Source organism: Petaurus breviceps, unplaced genomic scaffold (genome assembly GCF_028583685.1).
Source record: "Petaurus breviceps papuanus isolate PSGF00001 unplaced genomic scaffold, PetGlider_PUasm1.0 90925, whole genome shotgun sequence".
Classification (NCBI taxonomy): Eukaryota; Metazoa; Chordata; class Mammalia; order Diprotodontia; family Petauridae; genus Petaurus; species Petaurus breviceps.
Genome location: NW_027187380.1, coordinates 29807649 through 29835295, shown reverse-complemented (window position 1 = coordinate 29835295; position 27647 = coordinate 29807649). Strand labels below are relative to the sequence as shown.

The window sequence follows — 27647 nt, the reverse complement described above, 5'->3', positions numbered from 1 at the left end:
CAGAGTTTCATCAAATCACAGAACACTTCTCAAAGTGAGCCCCAAAACAAAGCTACACATCAGGGCTTATATAGCCTTCTCCTGGCTTAGAGAATGTAACAACCTTGTTGACTCACTGGCCAATCAAGAAGTATCTACTGAAAAAGAAGCCTCCCACCCCAGGCTCCAGGTACACTTTAGCCTAGGGGCAGGGAAGATCTTCAAAATTTACATTCCCATTACAGACAGTGAAGTCAAAACTCCTGCACCAAAAGCTTCAAAGAAAAATATAAGCTGGTTACAGGCCATAGAGGACCTTAAGAAGGATTTTGAAAAGCAAATAGGAGAAGTGGAAGAAAAATTGGGAAGAGAAATGAGAACAATTCAAGAAAATTATGAGAGTCAACAACCTGACTGAAGAAAATAACACCTCAAAAAAATAGACTAACTCAAATGGCAAAAGAGGCTCAAAAAGGCAATAAGGAGAAGAATGCCTTAAAAAGCGAAATTTGCCAGATGGAAAAAAGAATCTCAAAAGCTCACTGAAGAGAATCATTCCTTCAGAATTAGATTGGAGCAAATGGAAGCTAGTGACTTTATGAGAAATCAAGGTACTATTAAACAGATCCAAACAAATGAAAAAATAGATGGAAATGTGAAATATCTCATTGGAAAAACCATTGACCTGGAAAATAGATCCAGGAGAGATAACTGAAAAATTATTGGACTACCTGAAAGCCATGATCAAAAAAAGAACCTAGAAATCATCCTTCAAGAAATTCTCAAGGAAAATTTCCCTGATGTTTAGAACCACAGGGAAAAATAGAGGTGGGAAGAATCCACCGATCACCTCCTGAAAAAGATCCCAAAAAGGGAATTCCTAGGAATATTATAGCCAGGTTCCAGAGTTCCCAGATCAAGGAGAAAATATTACAAACAGGCAGGAAGAAAACAATTTGAATATTGTGGAAACACAGGATAACCCAGGATCTGGCAGCTTCTACACTGAGGGATAGAAGGGCCTGGAATATGATATTCTGAAGGTCAAAGGAGCTAGGATTAAAAGCAAGAATCACCTACTGTAGCAGCAAGCACCCCAACCACGTCCTCAGGGTTTGCTGCCCATACAGGTTCTTGGATCTGCTTTGTTAAAGGAAAGCAACTCAAAATGGGTTAACAAGCTTACTTTAATCAGTCAGACATATATCATTTACCTTGTTCAGGGGAAAAAGGTCAGCACCCCAAACTTCAAAATATACAGATAGAATTATCAAGACATTAACAGATCAAGTAGACAGCTTTCCAAACTGTCCAACCATTACATCCATACCCAGGCAACATCTGGGTTTCCACATCTGGGTTTTTCAAAGCCAGGGGACTCTCAACAACGGCTTCCCAGAATTCAGATCAAATCACAGAACACTTCTCAAAGTGAGTCCCAAAACAAAGCTACACATCAGGGCTTATATAGCCTTCTCCTGGCTCAGAGAATGTAACAACCTTATTGACTCACTGGCCAATCAAGAAGTATCTACTGAAAAACAAGCCTCCCTCCCCAGGCTTCAGGTGCATTTTAGCCTAGGGGCAGGGAAGATCTTCCAAATTTGCATTCCCATTACACCTACCCAGAAAAACTGAGTATCATGTTTCAGGGGAAAATATGTGCATTCAGTGGAATAGAGGACTTTCAAGCATTCTCGTTGAAAAAACCAGAGTTGAATAGAAAATTTGACATTCAAATACAAGAAGCAAGAGAAGCATGAAAAGGTAAACAGGGAAAAGAAATCATAAGGAATTTAATAAAGTTGAACTACTTACATTCCTATATGGAAAAATGATAATTGTAACTTATGAAAATTTTCACAGTATGAGAATAGTTGAAGGAAATAGAAATGTATATACACACGCACACATACATAGTCATATATATGTGTCTATATAGGATGGTATATAGGCATATGAATACATATGTGAATGTATGTATATGTGTACAGGTATACATAGATAGAGGGCACAGGACCAATTTAATAGGAAGGGAAGATACTTAAAAAGTGAAATTAAGAGGTGAGAGAGGAAGATAATGAGAGGAGATGGGGAGAAACAGAATGGGGTAAATTATCTCATATAGAAGAGGTAAGGGAAAATGGTTACAATGGAAGGGAAGAAAAGGAAGGCAAAAAGGAATGGGTCAACCTTATTCTTATTAAATTTGGCTTAGGGAGGGAATGACATACACACTAAACAGAGTATCTCACCCTACAGGAGAGTAGGGGAGAAGAGAATTGAGAGGGGGGATGATGGAAGGGAAGGCAGGCTGGAGGGAGGGAAGTTGGAAGCACACATTTTTGAAAAGGGACAAGATCAAAGCAGAGAACAGAATAAGTGGGAGGTGGGATAGAAGGGAGGGAAATATAGTCAGTCTTTTACAATCTACTATGGAAATGTTTTTCATAGCTACACATGTACAATCTATATTGAATTGCTTATCTTCCCAGTAAGGGTGGGTGACAAGGGAGGAAGGGAATGAATCTATAATTCAAAGTTTTAAAATCAAATGTTTAAAATATATGCACACATACATACATATACATATATATATATATATATATATATATATATATACTATTATCAATATTATTTTACATGTAAATGGGAAATAAGATATACAGGCACTGGGGCATAGAGATCCACTGTGCCCTATTGGGAAGTTGGAGGGGGTATGGAAGAAGATATGGGAGAGAGAGTAGATTGGAGGAGGGGATATCCAGTGGGATTGCTATTTTGGGCTTGTGGGTAGGGGAAAAAAGCGTAGAAAATTTGCAACTCAAAATCTTGCGGAAATGAATGATGTAAACTAGAAGTTAATAAAGCATTTGATAAAAAATATTTTTATATGTAACTGGGGAAAAATAAAACACTATATATATTTTTTTAAAAGAGAGAGAAAGGAGGCACCATGTACCAGAGTCATTAAACTACTACCACCACCACCTAAACCTCTCAAACCGGCCAGCATATGAGTATAACAATGCAGTGCCACTCCATATAGGATTTACTTAGAGGCAGCAATGACAGCTAGGTGGTGCAGTGAATGAAGCTCCAGGCTTTAAGTCAGGAAAATCTAAGTTCAAATTTAGCCTAAAACACGTACTAGCTTTGTGACCCTGGTCAAGTCATTTAACCTCTGTTTACCTCAGTTTTGACTGAAAAACAGGGATAGGAATAATAGCAACTACTTCATAGGATTGTTTTGAGGATTAAATGAAATATTTGTTAAAAGAGCTTAGCACAGTGTCTGGTACATAAGTGCTATAAAAATATTTATTCCATTCCATTCCTGGACCCTATAGCCCTAATCAAATGGAAGTAACTAACCCCTGATACAAGCTCACCACCATTGTAACTACCAACACAAATTACTGATCAACTTTCAGTGACAGGTTAAGGCCAAAAGCCATGGGAACAAGAACACTCCTCAGACCAACAGCCAGGTCCTCACAACCAACACTAAGCAGGGGGGAGGCATCCTCTGTGGAAAAGGGGCTTACCATGCTTACTACCACTACTACCAACCTAAATTCCCTCAATTGAGGGAAAACTAAGAAGCCAAGGAATAGCTGCTTATTTGCTTCCTTCTTTTCTCTCTTTCTTCCCCTCATTCATTTCCTCTGCCCACTTAGCTTTTAATTCCCAAACTAGCCTCCTTAGCAGCCCCTGTGGAGATGAAAATGGCAACTGCTTTCGTAGGTGCTGCAGCCTGTCTCTTCAGCAGCCATAGCTACTTTAGTTAAATGCAGAAAACAAAAATTCTTGCCACTGAAATCCTTGGCACTGACAAATGGCTCAACATCAGATAACAGATTTTTATCATTGGATGTAACCTTAAAAACATGCATTACCATCTGCTTTGCCTCTGTATAATAAGGACCATACAGTCTTTCTATCTCACTTGTAGCTAAAACCTCCTTTATCCTATTAGAATTCAAGCTCCTTGTGATCAGGGACTGTCTCCCATTTTCTAAGTGTAAGATTGCAAAGGGGATCCTTGAAGTCAGTTACATATTGTCCCATAGATCAAAGGATCATAACAGTTATTTGTAAACTGTCTCATAAACTAACCAAAAATTGTATCTATCCACTCTGCCACCTGGATGGGCAATACATACATATATATGTATGTATATATATATATACACATATACACACACACATATATGTATATATATATGCTTATATATAATATCTATTTCTTGCACCAGCACACACACGGAACTTAGGAATACTCAAAAAACACCCACTGAATAGTTATGAAGTAGCTTGCCCAATTTAAATGCCAATTCACATTTAGTATTTTAATTAACTTCAAAATGTTTTTGCCTTTTGTTTCATATTTTTTAATGAGTTTTTATTGATTTTTCTTTTTTTATATCGTCTTAGTTTTCTTCAGTATCCCTTCCTCTTCCCCCTTTAGAAAATCAGATTGGAAGTGTCTTTTCAAGACATGCATGCCTGTTTATAATTTTGCTACATTCACTTTTGATTTGCTATGTGCGTATTCTTTCCATTTATACTGCTGTTGCCATTAAACACGTTTTCCTGTTTTTGCTCACTTCACTCTGTATTCATCACATTGTTTCTTGCAGCACAGTCCATTAAATTCTTGTGCCACAAATTCTAAATCTAAAACCAGCTCTATCATGGGGTCCTTAAGAGTCGTACTTGACTTTTCATGACCCCATATAGGGTTTTTTTGGCAGAGACACTGGAGTGTTCTGTCATTTCTCTCTAAGACCAGATTTGGACGAATCTTCCTGACTCCAGACCTGGTGCTAACTCCACTGGACTACTTAGCTGCCCACACTAAGGGCGGGGGTGGGGCTGGAGGTGTCCTCCCCTCTAGTCTCATTCCCACAACAGCGCCGCCCAACCTCCTTCCAGCTCAGCTTACCAGCCTTTAGCTCCGCCCCTTCCCCATCTCAGCCCCTTCTCTAGTCCCACTGCTCCTAGGAGTTCCGCCTCTCCCAAGTACTCCTCCAACGGCTCTACCCTGCCCCCTTCATTTTCCCTCTCACTATTCGTCCCACCAGCTCTGTATCAGTGTGAACAGTTCTTATGTCTGGCTCTGTCCTCCTCTTTTCTTCCTTCCTCCTTTCCTCCCACAGTCCTTCGGAAGGCTGGGACGTGGCAGTTTGACGTGGGGCGTGCGTGCGTGCGCGACCGGCAGTAAGGTTGCGTTTATGGTGACGTTGTCTCTTCCCGGAAGTGCTTTGGCTAGGCAAGAGCGGCCATGTTGCGTCAGGTGAGAATTTTGTGAATTATTCTGTGCAGTTGATTATGCGGTTAGTGTTAAGACTGGGGTTACATCTGTGGCCACGGGATTGTAGTGGTACCATCCCAAAGAAGCAGAGGAAGTTCTGGGGACCCCGAAGTGAAGGTTTTCACTAAGTGAGAGAACTAGTTTCTACTTTGTATTCAATAAGGGCTCTTTGAAATACAACTTTTTTTTTCTTTCAATCCTTTCCCGGGTTTTGCTGAAGATGGCTTATTTTTATATCTACGCACCCCTAAGGCGCTTTAAGAAATTTATAGTTCGAACGGACCTTTGCTCTATTACAGCTTCTTCAATTCCATAGATGAAGAGACAGGACTAGAGAGCTTTATTGACCTTCTTGGGGTCACCCAGGTGACAGGACCAGAATTTGACCTCAGGACTTCTGAACTCAAATCTAAAGCTCTGGCATTGAACCATGCTTTACATAATCTCATTTAATTCTTTTGGCGAAGGCGTTGCTGTCCTTCCAAAAAAAATATAGTTCCAACAATTGTACTTTAACCACTGATAGATTTTTTTAGCTAAAATAGGGATAGGTACTGGACCTGTGTATTGTTAAAGATACGTTCTCAGTGAGGGAATGCCCACTGTACTATCCTGCTTTTCATATTCTTAAAATAGAGGTTTTGTTTTCTGATCTGTAGAATAAGATTAGATTTAATTGAATTCTAAAAGCTACATAGTTCAGTAAATTTCAGCAAGCATTCATTAAGTAAGCATCTGTAAACCATGGTACTAGTGAGGAGTATAGAGATGGAGAAATGGCAGAACCTATTACAATCCACTGGGAGCGGTACAAATCATGTACATAGATAAGTGTGATACAGGTTAGAATATTATACTAGTAAAGGAGGATTCCCGATAAATTGCTTAGGAGGAAAATTGGAAGTAGAAAGTTTTTTTAGCTGGTATATTCCAGAGGGCTTCCAGGTGATTATAGCCTTTTATTTGACTTTGTTGCTATGCAAGTCCACACCTCATGTTAAGAACTTATGATCTAGAAGATTAGTAGTAAAGGGAGATAGGGGGTGATAGCTTGAGGGGCCAGTAGAGTCAAAGGAATGGTTTTTAAGGATATGAGAGATGTAAGCTTATTTGTAACATGCAATGGGGAAGGAATGGCTAGGGACGCTGAAGGTGAGGTAAAAAGAGAATAAGCTCAAGAAAATGAGATGTAGGTTTTACAGAAAAAGATGGTCCATCTCACACTCAGATTAGTTCCAGGCAAATTACTAATGTTAGCTTACTGAAACATTTCATTTGACATTTTATTTTCCTGAGAAATAGCACTTTTTCCTAAGCAGTTAACTTTTATGTAGTAATTTGTGGTTAATTACCCTACTCTTGTATATGTCCTTTTGTTTAGTTATAGCTTTTCTGTGGCAGTTTTAAAAAGACTGTAGCAACAGCAGATCTCATTTCATTTTTAAGTTGTTTAGATACTACATGATACTGTAGATATATTTTTAAGTTGTTTAGATGTGATACTATATGATACTATAGATTTGCACAAAAATGCCAAATACTTAAAAATTATTATTATCATTATTATTTGACTGGGCCTATGACTTCCTTGAGATAGGGAATTCTTATGAAAGGATACCCTGTCAATGCAGAATTGACACCTACTCTTGGAACATAGAATTGCTTGAGCACTGAGAGATTAAGTGACTTTGCCTGTACCACACAGCCAGTATGTCAGAGCAGGGACGTGAACCCGTCTTCCTAACTGCCAAAGTACATCTGTGCCAGGTATTTTAAATCACATTTAAGAGAGATAAAGACATGATCTTATTCTTTGGGATTTTAAGATCTACCATTTTATGTAGGTACATTTAAAAAGTTCATTCTTGATGGCTTGCTAAAGTTTTTTTTTTCACATCACTATTCCCCAAGTAAATACTTATCTGCCATGCCCAAGAGCTTATACAGTGTTCTGCACTAGTAATCCACAGTTTTTATTTTTATTTTTCTGAGAAGAGGGAATATATTTAAGCACTAGTCCTCTGTAACTGACGGGTCTTTACATTAATCTGAATACCAACTTTGTTTTGTTTTCCTTTTATATTAATGTCCACATTCTAGATTTTGTTTTCTCAGTCTTAGAGTTCTTCTCACAATTTCTCATATTTGTCATTTTAAATGGTGCAGTAATATTCCATTACATTCATTTTTTTGCAAAGCTGTTTGCCAGTTTTTTGTTTTCAGTTTTTTTTTCCTACAATGTGGTCATTCTCCCATGGAGGCAGATTATAACCCTTCCACATTTTAGTGTATGTTTTTCTGAATTTCTGTGGTCATTCTTTTAACAAGTTATACTGATCCTTGAATGGCCGTGTTTCTGATCATACTCATTAATTTTCCAGCTTGTTAGGACCTGTCATTCATTGTATTCTGAGAGCCCAATGCTGCCTCTGTATTGGAATAGAATATTAATGTGTATGTATTTATGTATGTTTATTCCATATTTTAGAGTTGAACCTCTTGAAGACAGCAGGTCTTTCTTATGCTATTTTTATTTGGATTATAGAGATTTTGTCAAATGGTTAGGAAAGAGAGAGAAAGAGCTGACACATCTCCTTTATTGAATTATTGTTTTATCTTTAAAGATCACTTTGTCAAAGGTTAGCTATATTGGAGTGGCTAGGTGGTGCTCTGGAGTCAGGAGGACCTGTGTTCAAATGTGGCCTCAGACATTTGACACATTTACTAGCCTTGTAACTTTGGTTTTGGGCAAGTCACTTAACCCCAGTTGCCCCCCCCCCAAAAAAAAAAGGTCAGCTATATTCCTTTAAATAACATTTAAGAGCCATTCTTGTACATGTATTGCACTGTACTGTGAGAGGCATATGGAAAGATACTCTTCCTAGTCCTTTAACTTATTTGGGATAGAAAAGATAAATGAAGTTATATGGGTAAAAATTATAAAGCACTATGCAAAAAAATAAACTATCTGGCGTAATGTGTTTTATGCCTAACTGTATATAAATTGATTTTTCTCCTCACTTTTTTTAGGTGATTGTAATCAACATAAATGAGTTGACATTCAAGTCTTTTGCTATCATGCTGCTATATTACAAAGAAATTGTGTATTTGCTCTCTTTCATCCTTATCTAGGCTTTTTGGCCTCCCTGAGGAAGTTGCTTTTTATCTGTTTAATTAACCTTGGAAACGTTGGTAGTCTATGTCAATTTTTGTTTTTTTTTTTATCCATTTCCTGCTTTCTGTTAATTTCTTGAATAACTTGATTACACAACATTCAAATTAGGTGTTGATTTTGATCTTTGTTCTAACAAGTCTGTGTGACAGGGCCAGCTTAACTTTGACTCTCTATTTTACAGTAATTACCTGGTTTGTAGTTGTTATTCACCTTTTCATAATGTCTATAAGGATATGACTGCTATTTAGGAATTTTGTAAAATACAAATTCCTTTGTGAATGCTTTTTAAAAAAATTGGTGAAAATCCAATTTGAGCTTCATACCTGAGGAATCAAAGCATCCTTATCTTCAATCCCCTGAAATTTTACTGCTTATAAAGAATATATTTCAGTGAATCTCAGTGAGATGTGATGTGTAAGCTTTGTGCATGATCTGTTCTTTTCTTTCTTCTGTGGGGGCTAGTTTACCACAAAAATAGCTCTTTAATGTAGGAAATAATAGGGGCTGGAAAATTTGATTATTCGGACTCCAAAACATTTCAATACTATCTATATCGGGTGGGGAACCTAAGCCTTGAGGGCATATATGTCTCTCTAGGTTCTCAAGTGACTGAATTGACTGAATTGGATTGACTGAATCCAAACTTCACAGAACAAATTCTCTTAATAAAAGCATTTGTTCTATAAAACTTGGACTCAGTAAAAAGGCTGCAGCCAGGTACCTAGAAGGCCACATGTGACTTTGACACTACAGGTTTCTCACCCTTGATAGTTGACTTGGAAATACTTTAAGATATGGTAATTACTTTTTTGTGTGATGTTACTCATTGTTCACCATTTCTATCATCTCTTAGTTTTCTTCTTGAAGAATGTACTCATGATCTATGAATGTGATACTTCTATGTAATCTACAGCCCTTTATTTTGTTTTTTTTTCCCCCTTAGGCATGGCATTTTTTTCTTGTGACATTTTTTACTTTTCACTGTTTTTCTCTGTGTCTAATCCTGTACTAAAGTCAGTGCAATTAATGCTATTGAAACATATATGGATTTAATTCTGAGGATCTAACCTAGAGGTTTTTTTTTGGGGGGGGGGCAACATTTCTTTGCTATCTCTTCCTCTGTATAAGCTGAGAATGTCTTGGTAATATTCTTTTTGCTTGTGTTCATCATGATCATTGCAATGTAGAATGGCCAAGCAGCCTGTACCTTAATGTGCCTTATTGCCTTTGAATAAAATTTATTTTTCTAAGGAAAAAAAAAAAACAAAATGCCCTAAATTTGACTTTTTTCTTATCTTCTTTCATGAAGGCATGAAGACTATTGACATGTTAACTGGGGTAATATGATGGATCTTCCTTAACTCTTGGGATCACTAGGGATTGGACACATACCCTGGTTCCTTTTTTAATAGCTAGGTGTTACAATGGGTAGAGTGCTGGACTTGGAGTCAAAAAGACCTGAGACCTGCCTCAGACCCAGCAATGTGACCCTTGGCGAGTCATTTAACTTGCCTCAGCCTTATTTTTTCATCTGTGAAAGGAGGTTGACCTCCAAAGTCTCTTCTAGCTTTAAACTTATGATCCTGTGATAATCCATGTTATCTCTGAGGCAGTGATATCAAGAGAAAGAGGAGCAACATATATCATTGTTGTTGTTTAGTCCTTTTTTGAGTTGTGTCCATCTCTTTGTGACTCCATTTGCAGTTTTCTTGGCAAAGATAATGGAGTGGTTTACCATTTCCTTCCTCAGCTCATTTTACAGATGAGGAAACTTAGGCAAACAGGATTAAGTGACTTGTCCAGAGGTCACACAGTAAGTATCTGACTGGTTTGGAACTCAGGAAGATGAATCTTCCTGACTTCACACTTGGCACTATATCCAGGCTATCACATAGCTGCCCCAAAATATATCTTGAAAACTCTTATAGCCATTTGAGAAATCCATACTCCCAAGACTTTTCTTACTTGTCTTCCTAAAACTAATTAGGTGTGGTTGGCTTGATAGTCAACTTCATTTATTTATTTTGCTCATCAGTATTAGTATAATTGAAAAGGTTTAATTTTGATTCTGATGTTGTTGCATTGTATTTTGAATTAGACCATTTTCCTTTTAGGATAGTAATGATGACACTGAAGATGTTTCACTGTTTGATGCCAGTGATGATGAGTCAGCCAGGAAGCCAAAGAAGGTGAAAATCAGGTATGAATACACTTGTGTAGGGTTGGTGTCTTGGGAATTCTGTCCTATACTGTTGCATTGAGATTGGGTAAGAATGACTGCAATATACTTCTTTGTAGACCTCTTTTCCAAAATAGAGAACTGATTCAAATTTACAAAATTAAAAGTCATTCCCCAGTTGACAAATGGCCAAAGAATATAAATAGGCAATTTTCAGATGAAGAAATTAAAGTCATCTATAGTCATATGAAAAAATGCTCAAAATCACTGTTGATTAGAGAAATGCAAGTTAAGACAGCTCTGGGCTAACACATCATACATATCAGATGGACTAACATGACAAAACAGGAAAATGGTAAATGTTAAGAGAAGATGAGGGAAGATTTCACTAATGCATTGTTGGTGGAATTGTGATTGATCCAACCATTCTGGAGAGCAATTTGAAACTATGCCCAAAGTGCTATAAAACTATATATCCTTTGACCCAGCAATACTACTTCTATGTCTATATCTCAAAGAGATCATAAAAGTGGGAAGAGGACTCACATGTACAAAAACATAGCAGCTCTTTATGTGGTAGCCAAGAATTAGAAACTGAAGCAACGCCCATCAATTGGGGAATGACTGAACAAATTATGGTATATGAATGTAATTGAAAACTATTGTTCCATAAGAAATGATGAGCAGGCAGACTTCAGAAAAACCTGGGAAGACTTGCATGAACTGAGGTGGAGAGAAGTGAACAGAACCAGGAAAACATTGTACGCAGTAACAGCAACACTGTGCAATGACAAACTTTGATAGACTTAACTCTTCTCAGCAATGTAATGATCTAAGATAGTTCTAAAAAACTCTTGATGGAAAATGCTATCCACATCCAGAGAATGAACTATGGAGTCTGAAGACAGATTGACACACATTATTTTATCTCTTTTTGTGTGTGTTTTTTTTCCTTTTTCTCGGTTTTTCCCTTTGGTTCTAATTCTTCTTTACAACGTGGCTAATGTAGAAATATGTTTAATATGGTTATATATGTATAGCCTATATCAGATTGCGTGCTGTCTTGGGGAGAGGAAGAAGAGAAAATTTAAAATTCAAAATCTTACAAAAGTGAATGTTGAAAACTAAACATAAATATTTTTTAAATTATGCATATTAGACTTTTAAAATATGCTTCTTTATATTATCTTTAGTTTGTAAATCTTTATATTGTGAGTTTGGGGAGAATGGGACTTTAAATTTGCTGAGCAAATCTAGTATATAAAAATCTGGATTTATAAACAAATTAGGAAATGATTTAATTGTATAAAAGAATAACAGGTTGCATTAGATGATAAAATATGGATGGGCTCTGATCACCACTGGTAAATTGGGTGATACCCAAATTCCCTGATTCGTGGAATGATTAGTCAAGGTTCATTGTAGCATAAAATGTACTTGACTAATAATCAGGAAGCCTTAGTTTCAGTCTTAGCTCTTTCAGTTTACTAGCTGTGTGACCTTGGGCAAATCATTTTACTTTTCTGGCCCTCAGGATCATAGGATCATAGAATCGTAGATTAGAGCTAGAAGAAACCCTAGAGGCCATATGTTTTCTACATCTGTAAAATGAATTGGCTAAATGAATTTAAAGGTCTCGTCTAGCTCTAACGTGCTATATTTTTATAATTCTCCTTACTGAATGCCAATTATATGCTCAGTATTGTCTTTCTTTAACAAATTACCATAGTGTTTTTTTTTAATTATTTGGCATTATGTTTTCCCTAATTACATGTAAAAACAATCTTTAACATTCTTTTTTTAAAGTTTTGAGTTACAACCTCCTTGTTGAGAAGACAGGAAATTTGATACAGGTTATACATGTGTAGTCATACATTTTCAGATTCATCATGGTGTGAAAGATAACAAACCAAAAAAAAAAAAAGGAAAGGATAAAAAAATTGTGCTTCAATTTATACTCAGACTCCATCAATTCTTTTTCTAGGGATAGATAGCATTTTTCAGCAGAATTGTCTTGGATTATTGTATTGCTGAGTATAGATAAGTCATTTGCTGATCATCATACAGTATTGCTGTTACAATGTACAATGTGCTCCTAGTTCTGCTCATTTCGCTTTGCATCACTTCATGTACTTTTTTCCCAGGTTTTTCTGACAGCATTCTGCTTATCATTCCTTATTGTACCATAGTATCCCATCACAATCAAATACCACAACTTGTTCAGCCATTCCTCTATTGATGAGCATTCCTTCAGTTTCCAATTCTTTGCCACCAGAAGAGTGTCTATAAATATTTTTGTACATACAGAGTCTTTTCCTCTTCCTTAGTAGTGGTATTGCTAGGTCAAAGGTTATGCATGGTTTTATAGCACCAACAGTGCATTAGTGTCCCACATCCTTTCCAACATTCATCATTTTCCTTTTTTGTCATTATAGTCATATTTATCATATTAGTCAAGGTGTGAGGTGGTACCTCAGAATTATTTTAATTTACATTTCTCCAGTCAGTAGTGATTTAGAGCATTTTTTCATATGGCTATAGATAGCTTTGATTTCTTCATCTCAAAACTACCTGTTTATGTCCTATTTATCTATTAGAGAATGGCTTATATTTTTATAAATTTGACTCACTTCTCTATACATTTGAGAAATGAGGTCCTTATCAGAGAAACTTGCATTTTTTTTCCATAGTTATGATCGCTAACTATATTTGTCTCCATTGTATTTTCCCCATTTACTTTATTCTCTCTCCTTTTATCTTGTCCCTCCTCCAAAGTGTTTTTAATTAATTTATTTTAAACTTAAATGCACAATAAGAAAAGAAAAAGAAATATTATAAACTTAAATACAGAATAAAAGTAAAAAAAAATTGCCATGTGCACAGCAGAATGTAAGAGAGGATTCAAAATATACAGCAGTATATTTCCATTTCAAGAAAGACTAGTATTTATAATAATAAATACTATGCATTGTGTTCAGAGCTGTCCATCTTTGCTTCCCTGTAAGTTTTCCTTTGTTCCCTGCTGTGTACTTTTTACTTTCTTCTTTTTTTCCCTCTCTCTCCACCTCCTCAAGAAGGTACAGTTAAGTGGATATATATTCTTTACACACACACACACACACACGTGTATAAGTATAAATACATACGATAGTGGTTTTGAAAAGTAAGTTCCAATATTGCTTTTAAGTATAATTTGGTTTACAGCATTCAGGAATACAGTATTCACTTCCTGTCAATCAGTAAGTGCTTATTAAATGTCAGCTATTTGCTAGATACTAGGAAATCAAACACAAAGAATAATCCATACTCTACTTTTTAAAAACTAGTTAATCTTTTATTTATTTGTTTTTAGTTTTCAGCATTCATATTCACAAGATTTTGAGTTACAAATTTTCTCCCCGTCTTTCCCCTACTCCCCACCCCAAGATAGCAAGACTATTGAATATACCTTCCCCCAATCTTCATTCCCCTATATCCTCCCCCATCACTCTCAACTTTCTAGTAGGGCAAGATGGATTTCTATACCCCAGTGCCTGTATATCTTATTTCCCATTTGCATGTAAAAATAAATAATAATTTTTTTAAACATTTGTTTTTAAAACTTTGATTTCCAAATTCTTTCCCTTCTTCCTCCTCACCCACCCCCACTGAGAAGACAAGCAATTCAATATAGATTGTACATCTGTAGTTACACAAAATATTTTCATAGTAGTTATATTGTGAAAGACTAACTATATTTCCCTCCACTTATTGTTTTCTCCTTTGACCCTGTCCCTATTCAAAAGTGTGTGTTTCTAACTATCCTCTCCCCCAGTCTGCCCTCCCTTCTATCATCCCCCCTCTTATCCACTTCCTGCCTACTTTCCCATAAAGTAAGATACCCAATTGAGGGTGTTATTCCCTCCTTAAGCCAACTTAAGTGAGCGAGGTTGACCCATTCCCTTTCACCTTCCTGCTCTTCCCCTTCATTCTAACAGTTTTCTCTTGCCTCTTTTATATTAGATAATTTACCCTATTCTATCTCTCCCTTTCTCTTCCCATTATATTCGTCTCTCACCTCTTTATTTTTTTTTCGGTATCACCCCTTCCTATTCAGTTGATCCTGTGCCCTCCATATGTACCCATGTACACACATATGAACATATTCACATATATTTACCCTCCTATACATACATATATATATTCATATATATATATATATATATATATATATACACACACATCTATATTCCCTTCAGCTATCCTCATACTGAGAAAAGTCTCATGAATTACAATTATCATTTTTTCCATGTAGGAATGTAAATAGTTCAACTTGGATAAATTCCTTATGATTTATTTTTCCTGTTTACTTCTCATGCTTCTCTTGCTTCTTGTATTTGAAAGTCAGATTTTCTGACCTTTCCAAGCCCTTCAGTCCCTTAATGTAGAAGCTGCTAGATCTTGTGTTATCCTAATTGTGTTTCCACAATACTCAAATTGTTTCTTCCTGACTGCTTGTAATATTTTCTTCTTGAACTGGGAACTCTGGAATTTGGCTATGATATTCCTAGGAGTTTTCCATTTGTGATCTTTTTCAAGATGCAATTAGTGAATTTTTTCAATTTCTATTTTGCCATCTGGTTCTAGAATATCAGGGCAATTTTCCTTGAGAATTTTTTTTTTGAAGGGCAGTTGGGGTTAAGTAACTTACACCAAGATTACACAGCTAGTTTTTTTTTTGTAGGTGTTAAGTGTCTGAGGCCAGAACCGAGCTCAGGTCCTCCTGACTCCGTGGTCGGCGCTTTACTCACTGCGCCACCTCGCCACCCTCTTGAGAATTTCTTGAAGGATGATTTCTAGGTTCCTTTTTTATCATGGCTTTCAAGTGGTCCAATAATTTTTAAATTCTCTCTCCTGGATCTCTTTTACAGGTCAGTGGTCTTTCCAGTGAGGTATTTCACATTGCCTTCTATTTTTTCATTTGTTTGGATCTGTTTTATAGTATCTTGATTTCTCATAAAGTCATTAGCTTCCATTTGCTCCAGTCTAATTTTGAAGGAATTATTGTCTTCAGTGATTTTTTGAAATTCCTTTTCCATCTGGCAAATTCAACTTTTTAAGGCATTCTTTTCATTGGTTTTCTGGGCCTCTTTTGTCATTTGAGTTAGTCTATTTTTTAAGGTGTTATTTTCTTAAGTATTTTTGGGGGGACTCCTTTAGCAGGCTGTTGACTTGCTTTGAGTGATTTTCTTGCATCATTCTCATTTCTCTTCCCAATTTTTCCTCCATTTCTCTTACTTGATTTTCAAAATCCTTGAGCTCCTCCATGGCCTGTAACCAATTCATATTTTTCTTAGAGGCTTTTGATGCAAGAGTTTTGACTTTGTTGTCATCTTCTGGTTCCGTATTTTGATCCTTTTGCCCCCAAAAAAGGATTCTGTGGTCTGATTGTGCTTCCTCTGCTTGCTCATCTTGCCAGCCAATTACTTGACCTTTGAGCTCTTTGCCAAGTAGAACTCTGCTTCCAGAGTAGAGAAAGCTGTGTCCCAGATCGTTGGAATTTTTGCAGTTGTCAGAGTTTTGAGGGGGGTGCTTTTATTGTCTTCAGCCACCACACGCTCTGTCACACTGGTCACACAACCCAGGACCACCTCCCAAGACTTTGATCGAGATCCAAGCAGGTCAAAGCAAGAGCAATTACCCTCTGAATGGTCGCTTGGTCCCCCTATGATCTACAGGCCAGGAACTCCAGAGGCCACCACAGGGCAGCAGCTGCAGCAACTGCACCTCTTCCACCCCTCTCCCTGGAGGCAGGCGCTGGACCTGGACCATGCTCTTCTCTCACCCAGTTCCAGCAGAATTCCCCGCTGACCTTTTTACTTTCTCTTTGGCATTTATGGGTTGAGAAATCTGGCAACTGCCACAGCTGCCAGTGATTCACTCTTCTGAAGTCTGCTTTGGCCAGTCTGGGCCACTGGTCTGGTCTGGTCTGGGCCGCCCCGAGTCTGGGCCCTGGCAGTACGATAGACCCTTCCTGCCAGCCTTCCAGGTTGCCTTTAGCAGATTTGCTTCTCCACGTCACTTTGTGGGTTCTGTAGTTCTCAAATTTGTTTAGAATCATATTTTACGGGTATTGGAGGTGGTTGGAGTGGGAGCTCAGACAAGTTCCTGCTTTTATTCCACCATCTTGGCTCTGCCCCCTCCATACTCTACTTTGAAGGAGAATTCATTATCTTGAGGAGATAACACATACGTATGTATAAGCTCATACAGAATAAATATATAAAAACTAAATTCAAAGTATAGAGTGAGTGTGGTCAGACATTAGCAGTTGGAGAAAAAAAGAATAGCTTCAGATAAACATTGTCCTAGAGCTTTCTCTTCAAAAAAGAGAAGACGTAGCCTCTGAGGGAGAGTTGAAGAAGTACTTTCCAGGCATGAGGAACAGGCAGTACAAATTATGGAGATGGGAAGTGGACTGCAGTGTTTGATGAACAGAGAGAAAACCAGTTTGGTTAGACAGTAGTGTGAGAAAAGGTGGGAAATTTATAAATAGGCTTGAAAGGTAGTGAAGAGCTAAGTTGTGAAGAGCTTTAGAAGTAGAAGAGTTTATGTTTTATCCTAGTGGTATTGGGAGCTACTGGAGTTTATTGAGTAGAGCACTAAAATGCCTAGCTCTGCAATTAAAGAAGATCACTTTGGGCAGTTTGTGGAGGATGGTCTGGAGTAGATATGATTTGAGGTAGGGAGACCAATTAGGCCATTGCAACAGTCTAGGTGACAGGTGATGAAGACTTGAACTTTAATAATGGTTGTATGACTAGAGAGAAGAGATGACAAGATTTGGCAAGAGTTTGGATAATGTAGAGAATTGAGGATAATTCCAAGGGAACATATCTGGGAGATGGAAAAAAAAAATGTTCTTCCAGATATAGTGGCAACAGCTATAATCCCTGCTATGGCAAGGCTAAAAGTTGTGATGGCTTGAGTTCTGAGCTTCAATAAAGCTAAAGCTGATTATATGTTTACACTGAGTCTAAGGTGGGGCAAAGTGCTCTGGCTTGGAAATGGCGCCCATCAAGGATACTGTACCAGTCAACATTGGGGGTAGGCCTGTAAATAGCTGCTGAACATCCAGCTGGAGTGAGACAGAGACACTTAGTTTACAAAAAAAAAAAAATAAAGAAGAAGAAAAAGCTTGTGTCTTTGGCAGAAGTAAGAAAGTTTGAAAGAGGGAAAGGGTTCTGGGGAAAAGATGAGTTCTGTGGTTCAGCTTCCCTTCTCTACAGTCTAAACTTACAGACCTTCTCTCTTTCACACCCAGAGCTTCATCTCTTGCCTTCATTGTTTTGGATTGGGTGTGTTTATAATCCCTTCTCACTTTTACCTCATAGAATTCATCTTTTCTTTAAGATGAAGCACAAGCACTACCTTCCACATGAAGACTTTCCTGCTGTTGCCTTCTTTCCCTAAACACTTTGTATTTATTATCTTTATAGTCTATATATTTATGTATCTGCTAAATCTATTCTATACTAAATGCAGGTAAGTGGCATAGTGGATAGACCTCTGGACCTGAAATCAGGAACCCTCAGTTCAATTCTGGCCTTGTATACTTAATAGCTCTATGATCCTGGGAAAATCATTTAATGACTGTGTACCTCAGTTTCCTCATTTGTAAAATGGGAATAGAAATAGCATCTACTGCTCAGGTTGTTGTGAGGATAAAATAATATTTCTGAAGTGCTTTGTAAACCTTAAAGCACTATATAAGTACTGGCTACTATTATTATCAGAATTATTATTCTCTATATATTTATACATGTACTTATTTCCCATTGGAATGTTAGCACCTTTATTAATAGGGATTATTTCATTCTTAGTATTTGTATTCCCTGGGTCTAACCTTATTTTCCTCATAATAGGTGTAGATAAATGTTTATTGATTTGGACATGATGAGTTAAGTCTCTGGGACATTCAGTTTGAAATGATTAATATGCAACAATTGGTGATTTCAAAAATGAAAATCTGGGGAGAAAGAGCTATTTAGATTAGTGAGTTATCTACATAGATATGGTAATTAAACCCATGGGAATTGATGAGGTGATCATGAGAAAGAATGTATAGAGCATCATAAGGATTATGATGGAGAGATCACAAAGGTAGGAAAAAAAAACATAGAAGAGAGGCTTTCAAGGAGGAAAGTAGTCAATAGTGTCAAATGCAGAAGGTGAATCAAAAAGGATAAGGAATGACAAAATACCATTAGATCTGAAATTAGAAATTAACAACTTAAGACATTAATGATAATTAAGACATTATGGCATAATTTTGGAGAGTAGTTTCAGTTTAGTGATTAGGTCAGAAGCTAACTTGCAAAGGGTTGAAGAGAGAAACCAGAGATAATGAATGTAACTAACTTTTTTTCTGGAAGTTTGACTGAGGAAGGGAGGAGAGAGATGGCTTGAAGCCATATTAGAGTCAAGGGAAGGTTTTTAAGATTAGGGCAGACTTGGACAAAGTATGTAAGACTTTTCAGGCTATTATCCGTTACTCCCTTTCACTCATTTTTTGTGCTAGCCAAATTTATCCTGTTTTTTTGTTCCTTGTCAGCAATATTTTAGCTCCTGCCTCCATACTTTTGCACTGATAGTTCTGCATTCCTGAGATGCTCTTTTTCTTCACTTTTTGGAACCTCTAGCTCCCTTCAAGGCTCATCCCAAGTTCTCCTTCAGAAAGCATTTTATGCTTCTATCTAGTTGTTAATGCCTTTATTATTGTATTTCAAAAATTACTTCTCTGTGAATATGTTGCATTCTTCCAGTATTCCTTGTGGTCAGAGACTGCTTCATTTTTATATTTCTGTCTCCATTGCCTAGCACATTTCCCAGTTAGGCACATGAAAACTTAATAAATGCTTGTTGATTGACTAAAGTAGAAAAGAAAAGCTATATAGAAATTGGGTCATTAGAAATGATGTACTTGGGGCGGCCAGGTAGCACAGCAAGTAAGAGCACCGGCTCCAGTGTTGAGAAGACCTGGAGATCGAATCCCGGGCTCGGACACTTAGCACCCACCCAGAAACACCTGGCCGTGTAACCTTGAGCAAGTTACTTAACCCTAATTGCTTAGGGGCGGCCAGGTGGCTCAGCGAGTAAGAGCACCGGCTCCAGTGTTGGGATGACCTGGATCAAATCCCGGGCTCAGACACTCAGCACTACACCCAGAAATAACTGGCTGTGTAACCTTGAGCAAGTTACTTAACCCTGATTGCTTTTAAAAAAAAAAAAAAGGAAAAAAAAAAAGAAATGATGTACTTGCAAATGTCAGTGCCTTAAAATGGTCTGTTCTATCTAATCTTTTTAATGAAATAAAATATTTCTGATAGACTTAGCCTAAAAGGATTTCTGATGGCCTAGGAAATTGTTCTCTATGAGTTCATAGGACCCAAATCTCAGTAATTATTTCTTAGATAAATAGCATTCCTACTTCTTAGAGTTTTGTGGTAGTTTTGATGAATATGAATAATAATTTATACCAAAAAATTTACATTGTATATTTTCAGTGAAATTAGAGTTTGGTCATATTGAGAGATAGTGTGGCATAGTAGATGGCCAGCCTTGGAGTTAACAAGATGACTTAGGTACAAGTCCTGTCTTTGTGATAGTGAGGAAGTCAGTCTCTTAGTGTTCTAGACCAGTGGTCTCCAAACTTTTCTGACCTAGCACCCTTATCAATAAAAAATTAATTGAACACATACTACCCCAATATGTGTACGTTATAAAACACAAAAAAATATGTGTATGTTATAAAACACAAATATAGTAATTAAAATATAGGTGTAAAAGTGAAGTAACATTTGATTCTAGAACCAATAAGGGATGGTTCTTGAATTTATTTATGGTCAGACCTACACTGGAGGAAAATCAGTTTGACTTCAGTGTGGAGAAGGGAGGAAAGAGACTGGAGATAGAACAATTAGAAGACTATTGGCATACACTATTATCAGGTTTGTATCCCAAATAGATAAAAGGAAAAGGAGGTAGGTAGATAGATATGTATATCCACACACAAGCACAAATATTCATAGCAATTCTTTTTTGTGGTGGCAAAGAATTGGAAATTGAGGAGATGCTCATTGATTGGGGAATGACTGAACAAGTATAAGAAATGATACTTTCAGAAAAACCTGGATACACATATGAACTGATGAAGTAATCAGAACCAGGTGAACACTGTACACAGTAATAGCAATATTGTAATATTGTTCAGCTGTGAAAGTCTTGGCTACTCTGATCAATACAGTGATCTAAGTAAGACAATTCCAAAGGACTTATGTTAAAAAAATACTGTTGACTTCCAAAGACAGAACTGATGAAGCCTGAGTTAAGATTGAAACATAACTTTTTCACCGTCTATATTTTTCTCGCCAGGGGCAGCAAGGTGACTCAGTTAATAGAGCACCAACCCTGGAGTCAGGAGAACCTGAGTTTAAATCCGGCCTCAGACACTTTTAACACTTAACTAGCTGTGTGACCTTGGGCAAGTCACTTAACCCCAATAGTCCTGCCTTCCCCCTTGCAAAAATTAAAAAATTTATATTTTTTTCTTGCCTTTTTTTTTTTGGCAACATGACTAATATAGAAATATTTTTCATGATTTTGCAAGTATAGTTGATATCACATTTCTTGCCTTCTTGGCAGGAGGAGGGAGAAAATTAGAACTCAAAATTTTTTTTAAGTATGCAGAATAAAGAAATAAACAATAAAATCTATTTTTAAAAGAGGCAGATTATTGGCAGTATAACTGATGAAGATCTAAGCTAGGATGATGGCAATGTGAATAGATATAAGGGGATAAATGTGAGAGATGTAGAAGTGAAAATAAGTTTTCACAACTGAGTGATATGTGGTTATGGGATAAAGGAAAAAGAGGAATCTAAAATGACAGTGAGGGTAAGAGAACATGGTTGCTTGAGAGGATAATGGAGTCCTCAGAAGTAATGGGGAAAGTTTGAAAGAAGTAAATAGGGAAGATGAACAGGGTTGTCCTGGGGGACCAACATCTAATTCAGACTGGAGAAGATTGGAAGGTTGCACAACAGAGGGCTTAGGATGGTTAAGAATATGTTAGAAACAAGCCCCAATGATGATGACCACTGAGGGTCAGAGGATGTGATCAATCTTCCCACATTCCATATGTTGGATCACATAGTTAGATCGTAGTTTCATTTTAGAGACTATTGCCCTGGGCAATTCTTTTAAGATTGTAATTTTTAGAATAATTGCTCATGTGCATTGGTAGTTTCTTCAATGAGAATTCCTCATACCAATGAAATCACAGGTCTGTCCCATATATTGAGATACTGCTGAAAGCAGACATCCTTGCTCTATTTCAAAATATTTGTTGAATTGCCCAGAAAATTATATCATGTTGTTGCTTTTAATAATTGAAATAATTACTTCTTTTTAAACTTTATAGTGTTCTTTTTTATCTCACTTTACAGGGCAATATAATTATAATCTTTGCGTTATGCTTTTATTTACAGACACCCGGTGGCATCATTTTTCCATTTATTCTTTCGAATCGGTGCAATAATTGTCTATCTTCTGTGTGAATTGCTAAGCAGCAGCTTTATTGCTTGTATGGTGACAATTATCTTGTTATTATCATGTGACTTTTGGACAGTGAAGGTATGCTTTATTTTTAAATATTTAACATTTAATCAATCAATAAATATTAAGCACTGGTCAGATACTATGCTAAGTAAGAACTGGGAATACAAAGAACCATAAGATAGATACTGCCCTTGAGGAGCTTGCGATATCAAAAGGACAAGCTGAAAAGATTGGGGAAGAAGGAGAAGGAGGTTACTTGGCATGCAAAAATCCTGTAGCCACTGTGGGAAATGGTCTGAGGAAGTGAGAGTTTCAGAGATTATTTCATCTTGCAGAATGATGAGTTTCTGGTGATCATGAAAATACCTCAGTAGAAAATGATGAGGTGAATTCTCTCGGTGCCCTCCTTAAATGGTAGAAGATCTGAGAGGAGCTCTCTGTTTATCTACCATCCACCCTTTCCAGTCAGAGGGACAAGTACCCTCAGGGACTGGGAATGCTGAGGACATATGAGTTTCAGGGTTCATTTCATCTTGATAAAAGCAGGATTGTTTTAAAATATCAAGGGACATGAGACTTGCCGGTTTTAGTATATGGATTGCCGAAATGAATACATTGTGAGAGTTTTGTAGATATTTTTGGCAGGGGTTAATTGCCAGAGTTTTTCCCTTCATGTTAAATTATACCAAAAACCAGAGATAAAATAGAACATTACCCCTACAGCTGTGATTCTCAAACTTTTCCATGGGAACATGATACTCCAGAACAATAGTTTTTCTTTTTCTTTTTTGCTTTTTGGAGGGCAATTGGTGTTAAGTGACTTGCCCAAGGTCACACAGCTAGGTTTTTTTTTTTGTGTTAAGAGTCTGAGGTCGGATTTTAACTCAGGTCCTTCTGACTCCAGGGCTGGTACTCTATTCACTGTGCCACCTAGCCACCCCAGAATGATAGTTTTTCCATCTAAAATATTGTTAATGTTTCTTGATATAAAAATAGACTTAATTTCCTCTTTTTTGTTCCAAAATTTCCCCCAACTCTAGGTCTCCCAGATTAGAATTTATGGATCTCATCAATATATTTTGAGCCCCAAAGTGTTCCATGACTGAATTAGTTGGGTGAATACTGCCCTTTATATTTGGTACCATGAGTCACTTCCTAGCCTTAAAAAATAAAAAAAGAAATTTTCCTTGGAGTTACAGAACTCATTTCCTGCTTCTAGGTAATTCTAAGTATTTCAGACACACAGAAAAAAAAAACCCCTATTTAGTGCCACTAACTTAAGCTTTCTCCATAGTTGTACACTGTAGATAAACTGAGACACTAAGTTCTGAGCACAATCAGTTTATTAGTAAAGCACAAATTTACTAATAAATAGGATCTCAGATTCCTTAGTAAAGCCAAGACCCTGAACGAGGGGGTCAGGTTTCTTTTATAATTTGGGGGAGTAGAGAAAATAAAAAGACCAGCATTATAGATTGAAGAAAATATTATTGGATGGAAATTGGAAATAAAAGTTAGCAACAACTGCCTTTCCCCTCTTGCAACTAAGAAATGTTCATTGTTTGAGTTTAGCTACATCTGCAACCTAGACTTCTTGGGATAGCATACCAGACATACTTGAAGGATAGCTTGGTGGTATAAAGACACTAGTCTGAAATTCCTTGTGTCTACCTGCCTCTTTCAGAGTTTATAGATTTCCTTGACACAAGGATAGAACAGTGATTAACAGGAGAACTGGATTTCTAAACTCATCACAGGACAACTGAATTTCTGAACTTTGTCAGAGACAAAGAATTTTGATTTAGTTACAGGACAAAGTCATTTAACTGTAAATAGGATCAATTAAAAAGACATAGTATCAGTCTGATTATTTCAGTTGTTTTTAGTGCTGTTAGTGATTTAGGAAACATGTATACAGTCCAGAAGGCCCTAATATCAGTCAGCAGATCTTTTTAAGCACCTACTTAAGGCACTCTGCTAGATGCCATATGAGGCTTGGGGATATAAGATGGCCCATGCCTTACAGTCTAGTTGGGGGTAGAAGACATGCATGCTTAAAAATGTATCTAACAATACAAGGTGGTATATAAATGCCAAATGAATGATACAGACAGTAAGTTTATAATTCGTAGATCCTTACTCTGGTCAGGATGTTAGGAGTTATCTAGCTTAATCCCCTCACTTTATAGGTGAGGAAACTGAGGTTTAGAGATTTCAGGGTACTTGACCAAGGTCACGGAGGCACAAAAAGTAAGAATTAAAGGTGAAATTTGAACCCAAGTCTCTGATGCCAGAACCAGTGAAAAACTGCTTCCGTTGGGCTTATTAAGGACCTAGGTAGGTGGGGACAATTGTGAAAGGAGGATATGGAATTTGAGTAGGGACATAAAGGATGGCTAGAATTTGAATAAATGGTGACAGGAAGAAAGAGCAGGCACCTTTGGGAGGATTAGTATAAGTGCAAATGTAAAATAGAGAGAGAACAGATGAATGTGCTTATTCTGAATGGCTTTCTCCTTCCTTCCTCTTCCACATATCTCTTACCCTATTGAAAAAGAAAGTAAAATAAAACCCTTGTAACAAATCTTATGAAAGTGAGGTTCAAGCGCTTTCCTCTCACTGATTCCATTCTTTTTTTTGTCTTCCACTTGTATACCCCAATCATGTGAGATAATTGCCTTTCTTCCCTCCCCCCTTCAGTGTGTCCCTTCTCAAGGCCTCCCTTCCTGTTCTTCTCATAAAATAAAAACATAATACAATCTCTCTAATAGAGAGTTAATAAATTCCCTAATGAGTTCTGAGGAGACATCTACTTATCATCCATATCATCTTCTTATCTTAGAATGTAAATGTCTTATCCTTGTTTATTTAGTCTTTTATGACTACTTGATCATATTTGCTGGATCCTCTTCTAGGTCATACCCAATAATTGTAGGCATAACACAGAGCTTGGACCTGGACCCTATTTATTTTTCCTTCTATGCTAATAAAGAAGTTTGGAATGAGTGGGTTTAAAGAGAAAGACATCAAGTTCCGTTTTAGATATCTTAAATTTAAAATGCCTACTGGAAAGCCAATTTGAAGTATCTGAAAGGCAGTTGGAGATATGAGATTAAAGGTCAGCAGATAGGGCAGGATAGGTAGATTTGAGAATCATCAGCATAGAGAGAGAAATTAATTTCATGGGAGCTAATGAAATCACCGGGATAGAGTGGTGTTCCAAAAAACTAGAGAGAAGAGAACATCAAGGAGGAGGTGTCAGAGGCTGCAGAGAGATCAAAAAGAATGAGGATTGAGAAAAGGCTATTTGATTTGAAAATTAGGAGATAATTGTAAATTTTGGAGAGAATAGTTTCAGTGGAATGAGGTCAGAACCCAAATAAGGGGTGAAGAAGTGAGTGCAAGGAGAGAAAGTAGAAGTACCTGTTGTATAAGGCCTTTTCAAAGAGTTAGGTCAGAAAGAGCAGAAGAGATTATAGAGTGATAGTTAGCAGGGTGGGAGGATCAGGCAATTTTTTTCAGGAGAGGGAAGACATGGGCATGTTTGTAGGCAGCAGGAAATGAGCTTTCTCTTGGACTGCCATACCTAGGTAGAAATCCTCTCAGTCTTCACTGGATCTGTGAAATAGCAGTGAGTAGTGAGCAACAGAGCTGCCCAGTTAGCTTCCCTGCATGAAGTCAGAGAGCACATGTCCAGATCTGGGACCTCTGCTTATCCTCATCTACAACTTTGGGTATGTCCTCATTCAGTCCCTGTGTTGAATGCTTTGTGGGGGCTAGTGGCTAGACCCTGTCCCCAAGTATCCACAGACCTCTCTTGTACTAGACTGACTTCACCTGGAAAAAATCACTCCTTGTATGTGATTTTTTTTTTCTTGGATTTCCCACTTAGGACTGGTTCTGGTATGTTTTGTAGATCTTTGTATAGGAAACCTCAGTCACACTACTTGCTTTTACTCTGCCATTTTGGCTGTTCTTTTGTCATGTTGTTTTCCTGCTTCTTCTCACTTCATTCTTTATTATTTGATACAATTCTTCTGAACCTTCTCCAAATCATTTCCTATTTGTATTTTCTTACAGTGTAATATTTCATTACATGTATTTACCATAATTTGCTCAGTCATTCCCTAAATCATGAGTACTAATTTTGTTTCCATTTCTTTGTATAACAGGAAGTACTACTATAAGTGTGTGTGTGTGCTATTCATTGATAACCTTGGGTGTACTTATAGGAGCAATTATTTTATGTAGATGAATGCCAAATTTGTATATATAGCCCTACCTATTCTTTCTCTTCTGATTCCACATTTTCAGCTCCATGATAGATACCTTTATCTAAATATCACAGCAGCACCTTAAGTACAGTATGTCTGTGCCTAGGTTCACTGTCTTTCCATCCTGGATCGTATCCCATTCCCCAATTGTCTATGTTTGTCAAGGAGAACCATTGCCCTCCTTGTCACTCAGGTTTGAAACCTCAGTCATCTTTTACTCTGCTCTCCCCCTTAATATATTATAACTAATCATTTGTCAAGTTTTCTCTATACTGCTATCCTCTCGATTTGAGTTTACTAATTATTGATTTATTGTGGTAACCTCCTCATTTGTTAACCATTGTTCACCTGTACCCTTCTTCAATTAAGCTTCCACAAAGTTTCCAGAATAATATTTTCGGGTACAGAATTAAACATGTCATTTCTCTGCCCCAAAACTTAGTTACTCCATTTCGTTTCTAGGATAAAATGCAAATTCTTTAGCCTGGCTTTTAGGGTCCTCCACAGTAAAACTCCTGTGTATACTTCCTGCCTAATTTCACATTACTCATCACTTCATGCAATATTTGATCTTGCCAGATATGAATACCAGCTGTTACTTGAACTATACCTGCTTAACTTGAGATAAAATGTTCAAAAAACTTTGTAAACCTTCAAGTCCCATATAAATCCTAGCTATTATTATTTCTTCTGCCTTTGCATTTATACGAGTTTTCCCTCATACCTGGAATGCACTCCCTCATTTGTGCTTTTTTTGAGTTTCTTTGTATTTGAGGTATCTCACTTGCCAACTCCTTTATTATCATCATAGCTAGCTTTATATAATTTATATAATGCTTTAAGGTTTGCAAAGCTTTTTACAAATATTCTCATTTTATCATAATAACCTTTCACAAAGACTGCCAGTTTTCTCCTTTTTATTAGTGTTCCCTTCATCCTCAAATATTTCTAGACAATCAGATCTGTTTGCTCCTTTTACTTGTATCACACTTAACCTGTGTTTTTGTTGTATTTCCTCTTCCCTCTCCTGGCAGGAGAATAAATATAAGCTTCTTAAGGGCAGGGACCAGTTATCTTTTGTGTGTGTGTGTGTGTGTGTGTGTGTGTGTGTGTGTGTGTGTGTGT

At 37.0% G+C, this 27647-nt stretch overlaps 1 protein-coding gene and 1 long non-coding RNA gene across 9 annotated transcripts in view; one reads left to right on the top strand and one right to left on the bottom strand.

Annotated features, from left to right (window-relative positions):
* The window catches only part of LOC138152655 (uncharacterized), a 106897-nt gene extending 101723 nt beyond the window's left edge, over positions 1-5174 (bottom strand). The window contains exon 1 of the long non-coding RNA XR_011166160.1: positions 5064-5174. This is a non-coding gene — a long non-coding RNA (uncharacterized lncRNA). The remainder of the gene's footprint in view (positions 1-5063) is intronic.
* The window catches only part of TVP23C (trans-golgi network vesicle protein 23 homolog C), a 44254-nt gene continuing 21616 nt past the window's right edge, over positions 5010-27647 (top strand). The window contains exons 1-3 of one of the 8 annotated variants that reach the window (XM_069076693.1): positions 5010-5278; positions 10586-10671; positions 22179-22323. In XM_069076693.1, coding sequence (XP_068932794.1) covers positions 5267-5278; positions 10586-10671; positions 22179-22323 — 243 coding nt within the window. In that variant the 5' untranslated portion in view covers positions 5010-5266. Of the gene's footprint in view, positions 5279-5388; positions 5425-10585; positions 10672-22178; positions 22324-27647 lie in introns of those variants that run through there. The other 7 variants (XM_069076694.1, XM_069076695.1, XM_069076692.1 and 4 more) reach the window with 7 other exon arrangements.